The 18,477-nt window shown below is 38.8% G+C and overlaps 1 protein-coding gene across 9 annotated transcripts in view; it reads right to left on the reverse strand.

The window, feature by feature from the left end:
* Positions 1-7,816: 7,816 nt before the first annotated feature.
* msn (serine/threonine-protein kinase msn) overlaps positions 7,817-18,477 on the reverse strand; it is a 234,755-nt gene continuing 224,094 nt past the window's right edge. For all 9 annotated transcript variants that reach the window (XM_068389285.1, XM_068389312.1, XM_068389280.1 and 6 more), the window contains 2 exons: positions 16,138-16,326; positions 7,817-12,976 (listed from right to left, as the gene is read on the reverse strand). In XM_068389285.1, coding sequence (XP_068245386.1) covers positions 12,893-12,976; positions 16,138-16,326 — 273 coding nt within the window. In that variant the 3' untranslated portion in view covers positions 7,817-12,892. The remainder of the gene's footprint in view (positions 12,977-16,137; positions 16,327-18,477) is intronic.

The following is an 18,477-nucleotide window of genomic DNA, read 5'->3' on the forward strand; positions in this document are numbered from 1 at the left end:
GCCCGAAGTCTCACCGGCTCCATCCAGGCATCGGATGCAGCCGCTGGCACAGCATGGCAGTCACTCACCACGGATTCCTCCCAGAGGGGGTAGACCCATGACATTTACCTCCGCCTCGAGGGCTCCATCCGTGATGGAGATAGCCGCTCCGTCGAGCCGGCCGGATGCCAGGGATACAACCACCCCCACAGATCCATCCGTGATCGAAGAAGCAGCCGACACGGAGGATCAAGTGGTAGAGGGCTTAGTAGATGCTGGAGTGTTCGCCTGATGAAGCATCCTCTTACTGGAAAGTGTTAGCACTCGTATGGCACCACCACAGGCTAGATGAACCCAAACCATCCTTAGAGCAGGCCTGGCTTTCGGATTTGGGTAGGATGGTAGACAACCCGGTACAGCCGAAACCATCCTTGACCCTATCAGTGGCCATTCCTTGAAATTACACCAATGAGAGCCAGGGAGTGGCAGAGACTCGTGGGCCACCTGGTCTCATTGGAGAAGCTAGTTCCTCAGGGGAGGCTCAAGCTGAGGCCGGTCCAGTGGAATCTGAAAGACCTCTGGTCACCGGGAGACCCGTCTCAGTCCTTAGACATGGTGACCCCAGACACCAGAAACTTGCTCCTCTGGTGGTCCGACAGGGCGAATACCCTACGGGGTGTGCCGTTCGCGTCTGCTCCTCCGGAGATGTTGCTCTTCACGGACGTGTCAAGGGAGGGGTGGGAAGCCCATCTGCTCGAAGAGACAGAAGAGGGAAAGTGGTCCCCGGAGGAGAAGCTCCTCCGCATAAACCTGCTCGAACTACTGGTGGTTCAAAAGGCCCTCGCAATATTTGCCCATCGTCTGAGGGGAAACGCAATAGCCCTCGTGTGCAACAACGTCACCGTGGTGGCGTACATAAAGAAGCAAGGAGGATTGAGATCAAGGGAGCTGTGCGATCTCACGGCTCGAGTCCTGGAATGAGCCAAGAGGAATAACATCATTCTTACAGCCAGGTTCATTCCGGGGAAGAGAAACGTTCTAGCCAACAGCCTCAGCAGAGCAGGACAAGTAGTGGGGTCGGAGTGGTCCCTACACCCACAAGTGGCCCAGGATGTCCTACAGTTATGAGGCTCACCGGTGATAGACCTGCTCGCTACAAGGCTCATCGCGAAGCTCCCCGTGTTCTGTTCTGTTCTGTGCCAGACCCGGCAGCAGCGTTCGAGGACGCCTTCCAGCACTCAAGTGACGGACTCGACGTGTATGCCTTTCCTCCCTTCGGGATTCTCAGGCAGGTGCTCAACAGGCTCAGACAATCAAGGGCAACAATGATGTTTTTGGTAGCGGCCTGGTGGCCGGAGAGGGAGTGGTTCGCGGATCTACAGGACCTGGCCACCCTTCCTCCGTGGCCCCTACCAATAAGGGAAAACCTGCGGCATCCCCACTTTCGAAGGTATCATGAAAACCCTCTGTGTCTCCAGCTACATGCTTGGAGGTTATCGAGCGTCTATTAAGGAAAAAAGGATATTAAGGAAAAAAGGATACTCGGAGAAAACAGCTTTGAGGATGTCAGGGTATCTGCGGAAGTCCTCGATCGTGGTGTACCAGGCCAAGTGGGCCACGTTTGTGAAGAGGTGTGCCACGCAGAACCTGAGGCCTCTGGATGCATCAGTCCACAAGATTGCAGACTTCCTGGTCCAACTGAGGGACGACCTGGGGGTCTCCATTCCAGCCATCAAGGGGGTCCGAGCAGCCTTGGGCCAGGTCTTTCAACTCAGAGGCATCGACCTTGGGGGGCCTCTCGCCAGATTTCCATGCTCACCAGAAGTTTCGAGCAGTCTTGTTCCCTCCGCGCCGCTCGGGTCCCGCAGTGGGACGTGGCCAAGGTTCTCAAGGTTTTGACAAGGCCTCCCTTCGAACCCCTCAAGGATATCCTAGATAAAGACCTCACCCTCAAGACGGTGTTCTCACTGGCTCTGGCCTCAGTCAAACGTGTGAGTGAGCTCCACGGCTTGTCATTAGAGGTCTCGCACTCGAAAGGGTGGAAGGACCTGTCCTTTAAGTTTCTGCCTGAGCCCGGCCATTGCAGACCCAAGGTTCGAGGGGTTCTTGGTCCCGGCGATCCCTCACTCGGACAACCCGGAAGACTTGCTCCTGTTTCCAGTGAGAACGGTCAGGAAATACCTTAGCAGGACAGCCAGACTCCGGCCGGCCATCATAAGTCTGTTTGTCTCCTCAGGCCCGGTAAAGAAGGCAGTGTCAAAGAACAGGATCTCCTTCTGGCTTCGGCAACTCATCAAGAGAGCTTACTCTAGTGAGGGGTCTACAGTCCCGGGTACCCCGCGACCCCATGATATTAGAGGTTTTAGCACTTCTTTGGCATTTGACAGCAACATGGCAGTGGGCCAAATCATGCGAGCAGGCACATGGTCTAGACAGTCCACCTTTACGGCCCACTACCTGAAAGACTCCTCCTCCATTGGACCAGTGATTTCCGCCCTGCAACAAGTTTAGGGCTATAGCCCCGGGTAGCCCGAGGGAAGTAATTGCGAGCGACACAAGTTTCCCCCTTACTCCCCATTTTCCCTTCCCTTCCCTCCTCCCATGTGAGAGATGGATGTTTTGGAAGCCATGTCCGAATTATTCATGAAGTCGAGTTTAAACAAACAGGTAGATTTTTGCGTGCTTCCCCCGACTCTCCTACCCTGTTCTTTGTGTCGTCTGGACCTAGCTGCCTATCTAGGTCCCATGTCCTGAGATGGTAGTGGTGGGTCTTCCAACCTGTAAGTCCACCCCCACCTCCTAAAGTGTAAGTCTCCTAAGAAAGTAGTTTGAGGTAATTACTCCGTGTTGGAACAAATCACAAATTTTAAGTAATTTGTATTTTTCCTAACAGTACTTACCTCGAACTACTTTCGGGTTATTGCCCACCCCTCCTGCCCCGGGTGCCTTACAGGGGTTCGAGGTAAAAACACCATATGCTTACTGGTGACAAAGACTCTGTAGCGCACCCACGCGCTGAACCCGGGTCGCCTCAGGGCACGTATCGATCCGCCAAGGGAAACGGAGGTAGGGGGAACCGCAAAATTCTTGGTCGGATAGGGAGGAGATCCCAGATACTCCTAAGAAAGTAGTTCGAGGTAAGTACCGTTAGGAAAAATACAAATTACTTAAAATTTGTGATTTTAATGTTACGGTTCTTAAAAATTATTTTTTTCCTGTTTCCTTTCCTCACTGGGCTATTTTCTCTGTTGGAGCCTGGCTTATAGCATCCCGTTTTTCCAACTAGGGTTGTAGCGTAGCAAGTAATAATAATAAGAATTATGCATGCTGCTTAAGCTTGTTTTCATAATTCTGACCATCCTTTTTATTCAGATCTTCCTGGGGGGTACCATCCTGATCGTAATACTAGGTATGGAATGCTATAGTCATGCCTTCTCCATCATGAGACTCGATATTACATATTATTCTAGAAGTTTTATTCCAACTGTAACTAAGTTGTGGAATGATCTTCCTAATCAGGTAGTTTTGAACAGGCCGACACAAGTCTCTATTTAGGAAAAGTGTTTGTTCCGTCACTACGGTATATATTTATAGGGGTATTACTTTTGGTTAAGCTGAAAGACGAGCCATTAGATTTTTAGCAATATTAACCACCCACCCGGTAGTTAGGGGGGGGTAGTAACTAACCCTCTCACTCAAACATCTGGGCTGTGAGCCTCACTTTGCTTTTGGCTCGGGTGGAGATCAGCTGTTATTGCTCTTCCCCCTCACCCTTTTTTACTTGCCATTATTTCTCTCTTGCTTTCACTATATCTACTAAAGACTACTTCTTCTCTGTCTGCATCTTTTCTCACTTCTATGTGGGGTCGATGTTTCTGGTCAGCTTCCTCCATCTACCTCTGTCCCACACTTCATCACCGGTTAATCCCTTTGATCGAAGGTCTTGTTTGATACAGTCTATCCACCTTCGTTTTGGTCTCCTTCTCCTTCTCGTTCCCTGTACTATATCTGCTAAAGACTAAGAATTGGATTTTGAAAAATAAAAACATTAAAAACATGATAAATAAACTGAATAGCAGGATCCTTTCAAATTATAGATCTCGCATGAAGATAACAGGAGAAAACAAGCATCGGGAGGAAAGTACCCTCAAAGTGAACTGATGCAGCAACGATCTTGAAATTACTGTAGATGCTATTTAATTACACAACAGGATTAGGTGAGCAAGTTAACACTTAGTGTGTGTTTTGACTTGTATGTGACTGGAAACTCACTTGTGATTAATGGATTGTAATGAAGACTAAACCTTTTGTTACACTGCGCAACTAATAATTTTATTTGTTAAATGCCACTGATTTAAGAATTTGATAGGGTTGCTGTTAATCATGTATGCAATTTTGATGTATAATTTAATTATAAAATATACTCTAGCAAACTATACTATTCAATAAATACTATTTTTCCGCATATTCAGGTATTTTCAAGTTCTGTTACCTTTATCTCACATGTTTTCCCATTATACTCGATGTGGAAGGTAGTGTACCAACCGTGTCACACAGTTGTACATAATTCCTTTTGTATATATTATGCTTGTATCTGCGCTCTTCCCTCGCACTAAAAAGAACCTGAATGATCATGTCTCCGGTTTTGCTCTGTATCATTGTCTGTCTCTCGAACATGTCACGTCCTGTTGCCTTGAGGTTTTGTATATAAAGGAGAGTGTTCCTTAACCCTGGATAGGTACGGTGGGTCGTTTGCGACCCCGAGCGTCAAAAAAAAACAGGTTTTTCTCACGTGACTCACCCCTGTGACTGAATTTGTGGGTGATCGACCTGCAGGAGGTGTCTCCCCTACACGCTCTAGTAGTGTCCAGATGTGCATTGCTGTAGCTGTACTCCTTCCCCGATTTCTGAGACGCGTCGGGGTCGTTCGCGTCCGAGTTTACCCTTCTGAGGTAGTTTGCATAATTATCAAAGTTATTACGTATTATGAAATTGTCGTAGAATGGTGCAACTTGTATAGGTTATCAGTTGTGGAAAGTCTTGGTGGATTGTTTGGCTACCATGTGCATGTTTTTTTTTTTAGTTAAAATGTCGTTCATCACCACGAGGACCATTTTACCGCGAGTGCCCCTTTTTCATTTTTTTTCATTTTTTTGCCAAGTCATTTTTCCGTAAGATATTGCCAAATAGTGTCGTAAAACTTTTGCTTGTTTAGTGTTGGAAAGTGTGTCTAGATGATCTGGCTACCCATGCATGACTTTGTTTTTGTCAGATACGACGTAGTTATTGGTATATTGGGTATTTAACTGCGGTTACCAATTTCTGTTTTTTTTTCAATATTTGTAAAAATTACTACGTAGTAAGGAATTGCCGTATATTATTCATTTTTTTTTCATGTTTATGTGTTAGAAAGTGTGCCTTGATGGTTGGGCTAACACGTGCATGTCTTTTTTTTTATCTGAGATGTCGTATATTAGAATGTCGGGCATTTTACCGCGAGTGTCCCTTTTTAATTTTTTTTAATTTTTTTGCCAAGTCATTTTTCCGTAAGATATTGCGAAATAGTGTCGTAAAACTTTTGCTTTTTTAATGTTGGAAAGTGTGTCTAGATGATCTGGCTACCCATGCGTGATTTTGTTTTTGTCAGATACGACGTAGTTATTGGTATATTGGGTATTTAACTGCGGTTGCCAATTTCTGTTTTTTTTTCAATATTTGTAAAAATTTACTACGTAGTAAGGAATTGCCGTATATTATTGATTTTTTTTTCATGTTTATGTGTTAGAAAGTGTGCCTTGATGGTTGGGCTAACACGTGCATGTCTTTTTTTTTTATCTGAGATGCCGTATATTAGAATGTTGGGCATTTTTCCGCGAGTGCCCCTTTTTATTTGTTTTGCATTTTTTTGGTTAGTCATGTTACCGTAAGGAATTGGCAAGTAGTGTCGCAAAACTTATATTTTTATAGTGTTGGAAAGTGTTTCTAGATGATCTGGCTACCCATGCCTATTTTTTTTTTAGCCAGATATGGCGTATATATAAGTATGTGTTCGATTTTCCTGTGATTGCCATTTTTTCGTTTTTTTCCCATTTCTTTCAAAATTACTACGTACTAAGGAACTATCACAGAGTAATATTTCATTTATATGTTTATTTGTCGGAAAATATGCCTTGATGGTTTGCCTAGCACGTGGCTGAAATTTTTTTTTTCTGAAATGCCGTATATTAGAATGGCCATTTTTCCACGAGTGCCCCTTTTTATTTGTTTTGCATTTTTTTGCTTAGTCATGTTACCGTAAGGAATTGGCAAGTAGTGTCGCAAAACTTATATTTTTATAGTGTTGGAAAGTGTTTCTAGATGATCTGGCTACCCATGCCTATCTTTTTTTTAGCCAGATATGGCGTATATATAGGTATGTGTTCGATTTTCCGGTGATTGCCATTTTTTCGTTTTTTCCCAATTCTTTCAAAATTACTACGTACTAAGGAACTATCACAGAGTAATGATTCCTCTAGATGTTTATTTGTCGGAAAATTTTGTTTACTTTTTTTTTGATTGAATATCATCAAATTTTTTTAGCTAAAATATTGTTTTACATTTTTTTTTTCGATTTTATTTCCCTTCAAAAAAAATTTTTTGGGTCAGAATTTTAATTTTATAGTCGTAAAATAATCGACAATTATCCAGCAACCCACCATACAATTTTTATGCATATCCAATAATAATTAGATTAGTAAATAACACCTTGAAATTGACATACCCTTCCTACATTTCAAGTGGCAGATTAGGGAGTCTGAGTCAGTGTGGTTGGCGGCCATTTTGTGGACATATCCGAAGCGTAAGCTGCCCTATCTATATATATTCTTGTTCCCTATAGAATTTGTGATATTTTGGTTTATTTTTACCTGCATAAATATCATATTATATATTAAATATATGTATTTTTTTACGAAATTTCCAAGTACTCAAAAAATTACCTTTAGATATGGCCCCTGATATAAATGTAATTTACAAAATAATGAAGATTTTTTTACATATTTCTATTTTAGGATAACATATGTTTATTCCCTAAAAAAATTAGCCACTTCCTATTTCATTTGGGTACTCAAAAAAATTCATGAAATTTGGACAATTTTTTTTGGCCAAAAAAAGTTACCCTTTTTTTCTCATTTCAGATCTTCACCTCCATGGGTCTGACTTCATCCAAAATACATCAAGATGTGTCCTAAACATTCAAGAATCAATTCCTAAAAGGATTTGTGTATATATGTATAAACTTTTTTTTTATGAATTTTTATGTCAGGTCTTTTTTTTTTCTACTTAATTTTTTAAAATATTTATAATAAATAGTTTTTCTGCAGATGAGTAGTATTTATCTTTACAGTTGTTTTAAGCATTCATTGAAGTTTTTTTTGGCAAAAGAAAAAAGGAGGTTACTGCAAAAACTGATTTTTCAAGAATTTTTTTTGGCGTCGGGGTCGTTCGCGTCCGAGTATACCCTTAAAGGGGTGTCCGAGGACCGTACCTATCCAGGGTTAATAAACAACTCAGTCTATTGCATCCTGCCTTTGAGTTCACAACCCTCTCTCGGCTCCGTCACATGTAGTGAACACTTTTAGTCCTAACAATCTTGACTTGAAGCTAATTGGTAAAGAAAATTAAAGGAGTTAAAGTCATAACAATAAACAAATAATTCTCGTTCAATACTGAGGTGGCTTAAAGGTTGTATTGGTTTTTGGTGAAAGAAATTCATTGTATTATTATAACCCCTTTCCAACTTTAAGACTATTCACAAATGAAAACCTTAAGATAAAAAATGTGCAAAAGAAAGGTTAAATCTGATGAATTCTTTATTGAAATTCATGTGCATATTATAACTGACAGCTATCAGCTCCATTAAAAGTAATGAATGCCTTTTGATCTGTATAATTGTTATACAAATAATGTAAAGTATATACAGTATTTTTTTTTCTTCAAAATTACCATGGGAGTATTGTAAAATAAACAAATTAAATAGGATAGGTTCAATATATTCACAGGAGTCCCAAGTAAATGCACATATTGTGCCTGGCTAGTAGATGTATAAGTTAAAAAAGAACTTACCTTTAAACACTCATAATAATACAAAGGCTCTGATATTTCTAAAGTATAAAATGACTGTTTAGGCTAATGATATAAAGAGGACAGAATAAGAGGAGAGAGAAAGAATAGTGGCAATCATTGGTTTGCACTTCCTTTATCTTACTAGTGAGGTTTTCTTGAAGTTGAAAATCATGGGAGATCATACTTCACAAGAAAACACACTTCTTCTGTTTGACTTTTGCAAGAAAGGCCAAACTACAATTTTATGAATATAGCCGGTGACACAGTTGCTTCTCACAAATACATTATACACTTGCGGTAACACGTCCAGTGTCTAGTTCACAAGTGTACTGAAAACTCTCTGTACAACTATTGTCCACTGTATAATCTGAACCAAAAGTCCTTGTGAAATTTAATACCGAAGAAATAATTCATGACATCCTCTTCTGCACTGGAATCCTTGAACAGGCATACTAAAAAAAAATTTACTTTTTTTGTCACTTTCAATTTTCTTATGAAGTATTTTTGATTTAAAGTTACTACGAGGATGTTCACGATAGAAAAAAAAACTTGTACACTAAAGAATTCCGAGCACTTATTAAAAAGCAACCAAAATTTTCAGATGGACCAGAATGAAGAGAGAGCGTTAAAAAAGCGAGTGTGGTGATGGAAATGAATATGTCTCTGTTATCGCCACATCCCACTTCACTGATGCCAGAGGTTTGGGTACTACTAATATACCTTTGGCATTGAGGAAATATTCAGAATACATGAACACTGTAGAAAATATCTTGCGAATTAGTTTACAAGCACTAATAATAATCACAATATCAAAAGAACAGATCTTACTCAAGCTTCTCTAAAACAACACAGAACTTTTTTTGTAAAGAAAACTAAATAAGAAAAGCACCATATAAAACAGATTTGAAGCCCATTACATAATACACATACGATCAAAAGGTGGTCAAACATCTGAATTCTAACTCAAACCTTTAATACTTTGGTTTAACTTAAAAGCTCAGATTAACATTGCACAGTCTACAATTAGGAATGGGACATCATGATTGACAACTGCATTATGTAAAAAATGGAATGATGTATCAATTCTGTGACACTATCATCAATTCTTGACACAATTACACAAAACTTCTCATTCCTATATAAAGGCACTGGCCTATATTTATTAACTGCTATACGTAGAAAAAAAAAAAGTTGAATGACAAAGGTGGCATTTTTGTTGCTTGGTGATATGGCATTAACTGGATTGGGTGGTGTGTAGTTTGGATGATATTACTTTTTAACTTATCAGATGTCTAGCTAAATTGAGTACTTTACAATACAGATATTGTTGAAGGAATTTATTTCAATTGTTACTTGCCAGTCCACGTAATAGACATAAAAATTAAGATACCAAACCTTTACCATCTGCCAAGGATACCAGTCTTCAAATATATGGCATTAATACTCCACTCATGGTTAATTTAAGGTAGAAACAATATTGTGCCCACTTTGCACAGGGGGATTAAGTAATAATAGTGTAAGAAAGCATGGTTGTATCATTGAGATTGAACTAGGGCGAAATTGTATATAGACACATTATCCACAACTAATAATTTCTTTCCAACCTTGACTGGGCTTTTTAAGTAATAGATCAATTTCCAAATCACAATATACTGTATTAGGTTTCACTGGCACATGGTAATGATAATGTCAAATTATATATTGTAAAGTTACCTATACTCTAAAATATACAAAATAAAATACTGATTTACTCAGACAAATTTAAATCATAAAAAATTACCTATCCATATAAATAATGTCTGTACAAGTTGTTTTTGGAATATTTACAGATCTATCAAGAGATGATTTGAGTAGCTTTATAAAAAGCAAAGTTACGAAGACTAAAAACCTGTACTCAATTCATAACGGAAGCAATCACCCCCTTCTGTACGTAGCAGGTGGCACAACCTACTGTTGCTTTATATTTGGCCAATATTTTCAGTGGAGAAATGCATAAAACAAACTTATACCCTTGTTATAGTTGTAGTGAATATCACTGTCCCATTGGACAACATGCAATAATATTAATTTGCAACCAAATACCAAAGATTACCATAAATTTATGCACAGACCTTATCTGCATATCTGTTATGAAAACTTCACAGTAGATCATAAAGAGAATAACAGACTCAATTCATTCTGCACTGGAAGCACACACACAAATGATGACAAAACAAAATTTGAGACATACTAATGTGGAAACTTATTTCCAAGCTACTCAATAAGATTCCTAGTTTTTAAATTTCAAGGAAGTACATTTCTATACCTGCATTTTACCTCCTGGTCTATTAACTCCACGGAGAAATTCATACATATAGAGAGCAAATGCAAGTTAGCTGCGTTTTAAAAGTAAATTTATGGATAGGTTTGGGGTATAGAGGAACAGTGTAAATAGAAGTCAGGAAAACATAAAACTGCAGATGCGAAGAAATTATACTAACAACTATGACTATACCATTTGCAATATCTGTACATTTTTTACCTTCATTGAAAAAATTTATAAGTAAACCTACTTCTTTTCATTAGAAGATGGAATTTTGAAAAAAGAAAAATCCTAGCAAGTTGAAGCATGGCCAGCATGCTGGGTGTTGTTGAAATCCTATGCTGTAATTGTTTACAAACATAAAGAGCACCTATCTTAGGTCGGAAATTGCACCAAAATCTGTAACTTACAAAACCAAAGACTTGGCACTAAAGGAGGAACTCTTTCCCCCCTGAAAAGTAGTTCTTTTTAATAATGAGCAATTGCAAATGTTAAGTCAGAAACGAGTTATAGTTAACTTAGGACTAGAACATTACGAGCATCAGCTAATCATATACCCCTAGGAAAACAGAAATGCAGTACCTAGTCAGATTGGAGTGTCTCACTAAATAAACTTTACTAAGTCCTAAAAAGGTCAAAATGTAATCTAAAGGATAATTCAATCACAGTAATGTAAATTTACTACAAAATGAAAATATTAAGAATGGAGTATAGTAAGGCTAAGCTTTAAATGCTGTTGAGAAAAACATGAGCATATGAAGAAAATAAAAGAGCATGAGTGTAAAGATTAACTAAAGAGGATAACTATTAGATTATGGTCCTTTCCTTACCTACTCAGATTAATACAACCAAAGAAAGTAAAGGTAGTGTTGATGGTATTAAAAATTGGAATTACCTATGTAACCACCTTCATTTATAATAAATAATGCATAGAAGCATACAGTACTTTCAAGATCATGAAAAATCTAATAAAAGAACAAGGGATTAAATTTCACGTAATGTAGTCCATAAATGTAAAGCTGCAACTGGTAGGGTATACACAAGATCTTTAAGCATATAAATTTTGGTGTTATGGGAGAGAAAATATCCAATTCTTCAGATACTGTATAAGAAAGTAAAATTCTCCAAAGTGCTATGCAAAACATTTGGTGGTAGTGTTAAGCAAATTCTTGATAACAAAAGAACTAAACTTCTTGGGAAACAATGTATAAAAACTTTTCAATCATACCAGCTGAATATGGAATATCCCTTTCCTTCAAGTGAAAAAATCTTAAAATTTTAAATGAAAAAAAAAATGACTAAATCAATTAGGATACATGCTCTATTCTTGCACTTTACAATAACATCTAACATGAGTGCACTCAATAAATCTGGTATTCAATATATAAAACAAACTGCAACCAACCACGTGGCAAGAACTCTCAAGATCAATGGTAATTTTCTGAAGCAATAATATAATGAAAAACTAGAAAATTAAATTACAGAAGCCGATATGAAAAGTTCACAATACTGATTACTATCTCCCTAGTCCCGAAAAACAGTTGAAACAATTCCAAAAACAAGTTTATATATCATTGGGTTAGTCCTGTTATTCTGCTTTCACATAGGTTGCCAATTGAGCAAGTCATGAATAATCTTAATCTTCTCTTAGCACTATAGTACTTCCCAAAAAGCAGCTATGTTAGGTTCGAGAAGGAAGAACCTAACGAGAAATAATATGGGCATCACAAATCTGATTTGTGAGCCACTGAATATATTTTAAGCATGACAACTTCCCTTGTGACTACATGTGATTAGGATTTTGTTCCAACCTTTAGCAGTTGACCCTTAAATAAAATATGGGGTACAGTAATTTCTTGCGTGAAAAAATAAAAACTCTCTGGTTATCAATGCACTTATTGTGGTTACACTTCTGTATGATTAGAACACCAATTTTGTGTAAATGCTCACGGTGTAGAACATTGGTTTAAAACATCAAACAGCAACATTTTCATGGCTTGCAACAAATAAATGGTAAAAAATATTTTCTGCCAATCTGATCATATTTCAATTTGATCAAGTTCATGAATCACCACTGATATATAAATATATATGTGTATATAAAGTTTCAGCAACTTAAAAAACACTTGTAGAGCCATATCATGAACTACTGAAGTCCTAAACACCCTCCCCCAACCACTGACCAAGGAGTAGTACTCATCGAAGATTTGGACTCTTAGAATCAAGAGCATCGGCATGGCTATTTATTCTACGGCAATAAGTCAAGAAGTGCTTCTCCCATGGTTAACTACATAGATTTGTAGCAAATAGGAATGTGTCCATTTCTCATAGTGACTTATTACACTTCAAATATGTCGTCATGGAACTTGAAAATACTTGAGCACCTGCGTCCTTATTTGCTTGCTGGAATTTTATTTTAATGTGACAATGGCAGTTGTTCCTTAGGAAGACTCTCCTTTGGTGATAGAACATACGCAATCAAGTACAGTGACACGCACATTATCAAGCCTACCAGTTTGCCATACCCGGTTTGTTGAGCGTCATGAAGTATATTTGGCACGAAGATCCTCCTTTTGCTGATGAGAAGAACACCTGTAAAAGTAATTGTGTTAAAATCTTTTCAATATTCTATTGCAATTTTTTTTCTTATACTGGACTTAATGATTAAATAAAAGCACAACAAAAATATGGTCAAAAACAGCATTCTATATGAAATAAGTATGGAAAGGAAACTTGGTTCTAGGTTAAAAAAGTCACTAATATTTGGATGTTTCTTAAACTAATTTCTTAAACATATGAGTGTGAATGACAAGTGGAAAAATATTTTTTACAATATTCTTATTTCATATCTAATCAATATCACAATCGCGTAATATCTGTACACGGCTGAAAGATTCAGCGGTACCAAGTGCTTGCAATGCGACACTGAATGTCGTAGTCCCATCTATCCAAATATTAACCAATAATCATACAGTATTACAAACCATTGCAGTTAGAAAAGTTTCCAGAAGGCCTTATCATTACCACATAGTTTAGCATCCTACTCTACAGAAAACCTAGACTTGAGAATTCATGAATTCTGGGTTTTAGCTACAAACTCGGAGACGAAGAACAAGACCTGCCTTCAGTGATTGGTAGGAGCGATGCAAAATGAGAGATCCTGAAGATCTAACCCACTTGGAGGTGGCTATGGGGAGCAATAATACAGTTTTGAGGGTACGGTACCTGTCTCACCTTTATTGGAGGGCAGGACTGCTCAAAACTCTGTATGAGCATGGAGACCTCTGCCAAAGAGGAAAAATTAACTCGTTTCAGCCTCAAACCTGGCTTAAGGCTGAGCGATAGCCTTTCACCGCTTATACTGAATAGAGCTTTTACTTTAAAAAAAAAAAGTAAAAATTTGGCTATTAATGGGATAGAGGCTCTGAGAGGAAGAAACACTTCCCACAACACCAACCACAGAAGATGGCTCACTTGTCTTGATACACAATAGTTGAAGATTTCGGAGGGATCCAGAAATCTCTCACATAACCTTGTGCAAAGAGCCTTTAGCTGAGAGTAGATGCTAGATAACCTCCATGTGTGAAGCTGTAATCTTCCACCTAACTGGAATATCTGGACATTAGGTTGGCACAACAGGAGAGGAAGAGGAAGCAATTCTCTCATAGTCCTTATCAAAAGTAGAAGGTCTGGGTACAATTTTACTTGGGGGCATTTTGGGGCTACTAGTCATATTGAGATTGGGAGAAGACCTGACTTGGATCAATGCACGCATCAGGTAGAACAGCGAAAAGGCAGACGATGAGGCCGTTGTAAGTGTGTTGCAAGGCATCCTCAAATGCTGCTCCAAGGCCTGACATTGGTGAGCAGTATATCGGAAGCTTACAATATAGAGATGTTGCGAACATGTACTGTCGGGGAAGCCCACAAAGGCAGGATCGTGTTCCTTAGCTGAGAATGCAAAGGCTATTCTGACCCAATGATCTACGTCCTGCTTAGCTTGTCTGCCGCAGTGTTCTTGCCTGGAATAAAACAGGCTGTCACCGTGATTGAGTTGAGCTGCCGACACGCAAATTTCTACTGGTAGCTGACAAGGCGGCAGAGAAATATTACCGGCTTGTTTTTTATATGTGCCGCTATGACAGTGGGGTGTCAACACTACCAGGTGACCGGTCAAAAGAGGGCAAAATATTTGGAGCGCATGGAGAGCCACTCACAGCTCCATGTTCATATGGCATCAAACTCCTGGTTGGTCCATTGTCTTGATGCTTGGTGTTCTAGGAGGCGAGATCCCTATTCTTCCTTTGACGTGTTCGTTAACAACAGAAGCTTTAGTGGATGCGACGAAAGGGTGAGCCCCTAAAACGTCTCTCATCTAGCCACCATTCCAGATTGAGCCTGAAATCCTTCCCTATCAGAATTAATGACAGAGGAGAGTGGCTGACTTGCGACCAGTGTCACTTCAGCTCGCACTGATGAGATCGCAGGTAGAGACGACTGTTTGAAATGAGAAGTTCAAAGGAGAGCATATGACACCAACTTCTGCCAAAGCTGTGGTGGCAGATAGGGCTGTTACAGGTAAAGGAGACCCCACTCTCGAAAGTGTATCAGTCTGTTCCAAGACAAGAAGACTTCCAACACTGGTGTCGATGTCCATACCTAAATCAGTCTTGCTTGGGCATTAGAATTGACTTCTTTCAGTTCATCAAGATCCCCATATCACGCCAGAACAAGAGAAGCTCGTCTCAGAAGAGAAGAAAGTCGTCCTCGAAGTCTGACAAAATCAACCAATTGCTCAGGTATTGCAGAAAACAAAATGCTGCTGGCGTGTGCCCATGCTGATACTCGAGTGAAAACTTATGGAGTTGTCGACAGACCAAAGCAAAGAACTTTGAATTGGTACATTGCTTGCTATGACAAAATAGAGGTATTTCCTGGGGGCGGGATTGGTTAGGATCTGGAAGTGGGCATCCTTGAAGTCGATCATCATCATGAAGTGTAATGGCCTTATCACCTGCCTTGAGTCTCCGTCTTAAATGAAGTTTGCAGAACCTCCAGCCTCCAAAAGGCTTTTCTACAACCAAGAGTCTACTAAAGAAGCCTGGAGAGTTGTCACAGACCTTTTGAAGAGCATCCTTCTCCAGCATGGACTAAACTTCTGCCTGAAGGTCTAAGCCCATCACCGATCCCTGTCAATAGGATGATGATGTTGCTGGTGGCCGAATCAAAGAAGGGGAAAGTTGATTAGTAGGCAGTACCTGGACTGAACAACAACCACAGTCCACTGTTCCCCTTGTGATACTGCCACCTCATCCATTGGGGTTGCAGGCCTCCTCCCACAGGTGGGATTGTAGGAGGACTATCATTACTAACACATGCAATGCCCTCGTTTACCTCTCCTACATTGGTTGCGCCTTTGACCTTGTCTGTTCTCACTAACTGACAAAATCAAAGCAACTGCTCAATGAGCAACCAGGGGGGTTAGGCTTCCCCCGACCCAGCAACTACTGGCCACTTAACTTACACCTTGTTATAAAAGTTTGACTGTTAAGTACTGTACTCCATCTTCGCTGTTATCCATCTTATGTAAAATACAGTTTTGTACTAGTGTGCAAACAACTAGATATCAACACATAGAGGACCACTCTGCATTTAGGTAAAATTGAAATAAGTTGCAAAGAAAATGACTGCTCAAATATCAATGGATAATCTAACAAATAAATCAGGTAAATACTACAAAATCTTAATCTTACCTTATCATTACGCTCACAAAGAAATTTCAGCTTCTGTGCCTTCTTGTGCATAAAAACTCCATCTAAGTGACCAGTTTCTACAGAACGAATTTCTATGGCTTTGTTACCCCAGCCCATGATCTGACCAGTGCCGATGAATGCTACAGATGTAGGCATTTCTCCCCACTGTAGCATCATGTTCTTTGTCACCTAAAAGAACAAATAAAAAATTTACATTTAGTATGCATGAGTCTATTTTTACATCAACTTGGTGTAGAAGATCAAACTGAGAATATATATTCAAGGAAAATAAATGGGATTAGGTACTGAAAGTGGTACATCATCATGATGCTACATCAAGATATATAATTAAGTATTTAAAAGTTCCTTTAGTCTTCACTCTCGAGGAAGTACATATGAATGAGTAATACTGAGTATATAATAAGACTAAAAACACCCTAACAATGCAGTTTTAGTATTCAAATATACAATATATCTCCAAACTGATGGTATCTGAAATACATAAATGCCATACAAATAGTTACCAAATGGAGTACAACTTGCTTTTATAGATATAGATATATTTGTACTCAAGTATACAATAATCTAACATTTTTTTGTAAACTTTGATATAATTATAATCTTGAGTGACAAAGGGTGGGAATTGACAATAGAAGATCCTCACTCTAGACTGATACAAGCTATGTGGCTGTTAATTTAATTTGCTGATAAAAACAATACATGTGATAAAAGGGTTTTTGGTGAACAAAAATCTATTTTGGGAGATAATGTGTGGTTCCTCAAGGACATTTCTGTTAAGACTAAAACTGAATCCAATACATGATACACCAAAGGAATAGTGTCTTCTTTGCCTGAGACTCGGTGTATCAACGTGCAAAGAACATACTTGTGTCTTTAAGGGAGACATACAGGTTCAGGATCTATTAACCATATCACCGCACCTCCAATGCTGAATTTACTTCTACTATCTGATGACACATCACCCAATGAGAACCAATACTAACAACATTGCAGACAACACTTTCCTAGGCATTTGTTCCCCACCTGGTAACCATCTTTCTATGCCGGGATCAAGTCTCAATTATGCTCCGCTTTCCTTCATAAGTCTATGGAGGTGTGATATATTTCCTTTATCAAATAACTTTTTTTTTTATTAGGCAGCTGTTTGGTTCCCAAGATTAATACCAAAGCAAAACTAAGGTAACTTGTTTACAACAAAGGTTAACTAACTAACAACAAAGCAAACATCCAATTCATGTATACACAAGTGAAAGGAAAAGACTTAAAAGTCATTCACTCACTTCATTAAAGAATATCCCTTGGGAAGGAGCTTGATGTCCATCATGGTGCCTTTATTAAGTGACCTGGTTGAAGGTCTCCTTTAGCTACCCGATTTCCATTAGTAGGTGCCATAAACAACCCAAACACCACACATGCTTGTTGTACCTCTTGGATTTGTTTCAGGTAGCATTTTATAAACACCCAATGCAGTAAAGCTCTGGATGTTGTGAAATTGTATATTGGCAAAAAATGCTAATGACCAAGGATTTTTTCTATGGAGTAAGGTATGAGTCATGAGAACACGGATAGCTATGTCGTAAGGAACTTGTTAGTTGGGTATGAAGAAATAAGTCTACCTTCTAACCTTAAAATAGGATGAGATTCCCATATCAAATGATTCTATCAAACCGCTCTTCTCTCCCCTCCATTACTCATATCAGTGAATATGGAAGGATAACTACCAATAAGAACAGCTGACCCCAAATAATTTTCACCATTCCAATATAATCATGTATGTGGGAATAAAATATAAAAAATATTATTTCCCGTGTTTCAAATGGTAAGACACACCCTTAAATTAGCAAAACAGTTTTCTGAATAATATAAATTGAGGTTTTATGTTTTCTTAGCAGCAATTCCTAGTCAGCGGCTATAGCAAGATTTTTGTCTTGTGCAGTAAATTTTAACATTTTGGGAGCATTATGAAATGTTTTAGTTAATATTGATTAGCTGCATGCCAGTTATCCCAATTTTATTACATTTTCATAAAGTCAGCCCTCTTTCATCGCGGGTTCTCTCCTTGCAGTTTCGTTTTTTCACGGCCAAGAATAATGTAATACACTGGAACCTCTACATACGATCTTAATTCGCTCAGGGACCTGGTTCGTATGTTAAAACGATCGTATGTTGGAGCCAATATTCCCATAAGAATACACTGTAATTTGTATAATTCGTTCTACAGCCCAAAAACCTATGATAGCTCCTTAATAAATTACTACACATAATAATACAATTGCATTATATAATAGAGATGTAAAAAAGAATAATTATAAAGAAATA

Source organism: Palaemon carinicauda, chromosome 1 (genome assembly GCF_036898095.1).
Source record: "Palaemon carinicauda isolate YSFRI2023 chromosome 1, ASM3689809v2, whole genome shotgun sequence".
In the NCBI taxonomy this organism is placed as follows: domain Eukaryota; kingdom Metazoa; phylum Arthropoda; class Malacostraca; order Decapoda; family Palaemonidae; genus Palaemon; species Palaemon carinicauda.